This window comes from Cariama cristata, unplaced genomic scaffold (genome assembly GCF_000690535.1).
Source record: "Cariama cristata isolate BGI_N322 unplaced genomic scaffold, ASM69053v1 scaffold7866, whole genome shotgun sequence".
Lineage (NCBI taxonomy): Eukaryota > Metazoa > Chordata > Aves > Cariamiformes > Cariamidae > Cariama > Cariama cristata.
Window position 1 is genome coordinate 85,751 of NW_009622669.1, and position 1,527 is coordinate 87,277.

Genomic DNA, 1,527 nt, shown 5'->3' on the forward strand with positions numbered 1-1,527 from the left:
TAAAACACACTTCTTACTCTAACTGGGGAGCAAGCATCATTTGCCAGTTGATTTTTCTGCACATTAAACTGCCAGGACTGTGGTGGAAGTAGTGTAATATTTAGGGTAGGAAATCCACTAGTAAGCAATTCCTAGAGTAGGAATTTCAGGTAGTTGGTGAGGAGATAGCATAGAAAACACTTTATTTATGATTTACAAAATCTGTTATTGTTTCCAGATAACATAAAATTAAAAAATAAAATCCAAACATTTAAAGTCTACAAAAACCTAGAAGTTCAGATTATTTTCACACAAGCATGCTCATTTATGGTATATAATCACGTGTGCTTTTATAGCCATTGAAAATAAAAACACTCCTTCCATGACTTGAAACTAGCTCTTTTTCGAGCATACAAGAAACACCATAAATTGGATTAAAGCAAATCTACACAACCTTGGAACCCATGTGTCAAACTTACAAAGTTTAAGAAAGTTAGTTCTCTGAGGACTAGAACTCCAATACATTATAAAACTTTTTCCATGGGAGCCATTAATGTGAAAACAACACAAAGAATAACTTTAAAGCTGACATAAAAATAAAAACATGGAATGAAGTTCATTTCTGCTGTTATTCCATTCAGTTACACCATGGGTCAATTTGGCCCATGATCTGTAGAAAATACTGTCATGATTCATCACAGTAAAAAAACAACAACAACAACAAAAACCCCCACACCAAAAACTTATTTAATAAAAGAATCAAATTAACTAGCTGAACTAGGAAGCAATTGTCAGAAAGATTTCAAAGTAAAAGTATGCTTCCCACCAGCATTAAATAAATTCAATCTTCTTAAATGCATTTTGATTTAAAGTTCTCAAAGCAAATTTATTTTTTCAAATTAGTATACCATGCAAACAAGAAATGAGCTATTATAATGCCAATATTACCTTATTCAAGCAGATTAGCTCTTGCTAATTATTAAATTACACATCTGGCCTGCTGCATATTCTTAGTTCATAAACAGTTCTAATTAGCTATTTGAAAGTGTTCAGGGTGATAGCTGAATAGTCGCTGTGCGTAAGGATCACTGTCCGTTGCCATTTTTTGTCCCGTGTAATGGTGGTAGCTCTCCGGATGAAAGTGTTCACAGTGAAGGCTAATCCATTCTCTCTCAGTACTGTATCTCTCTGCTTCGGCAAGTATTCTAGTGAGAGCCATGATATAACTCAAAGCCATCTGAAGGGTCTCATACTTGGACAGCTTCTTGTCTTGACCCCACTGTGGAACCACCTTTCTCAAACGATCAAAGGCTGTGTTCAGTCCCTGCATCCGTCTTCTCTCCCTGGCATTGGCAGCCAGTCTTCTCTTCGCAGCATTCTCCATCCTTTCTGAACTGTACTTCACCACACAGCCTGGTCCACTTCTGCACTGGATGTCTGATTCTATGCCTGAATCCAAATGATTGGATTTACAGGTTTTCATATTCAATGCAGCTTCAGTTTCACACACACAAAGATTAGTTTTTAAAAATTAGGTATCTAAAAAGC

General features: G+C 36.0%; 1 protein-coding gene across 1 annotated transcript; it reads right to left on the reverse strand.

The window, feature by feature from the left end:
• Positions 1 to 995: 995 nt before the first annotated feature.
• Positions 996 to 1,490, reverse strand: ATOH7 (atonal homolog 7 (Drosophila)). The gene has a single exon (XM_009702418.1). It carries the CDS (start codon positions 1,460 to 1,462, stop codon positions 1,007 to 1,009), a length of 456 nt encoding a protein of 151 aa, XP_009700720.1. The 5' UTR covers positions 1,463 to 1,490; the 3' UTR covers positions 996 to 1,006.
• Positions 1,491 to 1,527: the final 37 nt, after the last annotated feature.

What these genes read in the sequence shown, in the direction of transcription:
- ATOH7 (XM_009702418.1), bottom strand. Translation starts at nt 1,462, where the DNA reads ATGAAAACCTGTAAATCCAATCATTTGGATTCAGGCATAGAATCAGAC.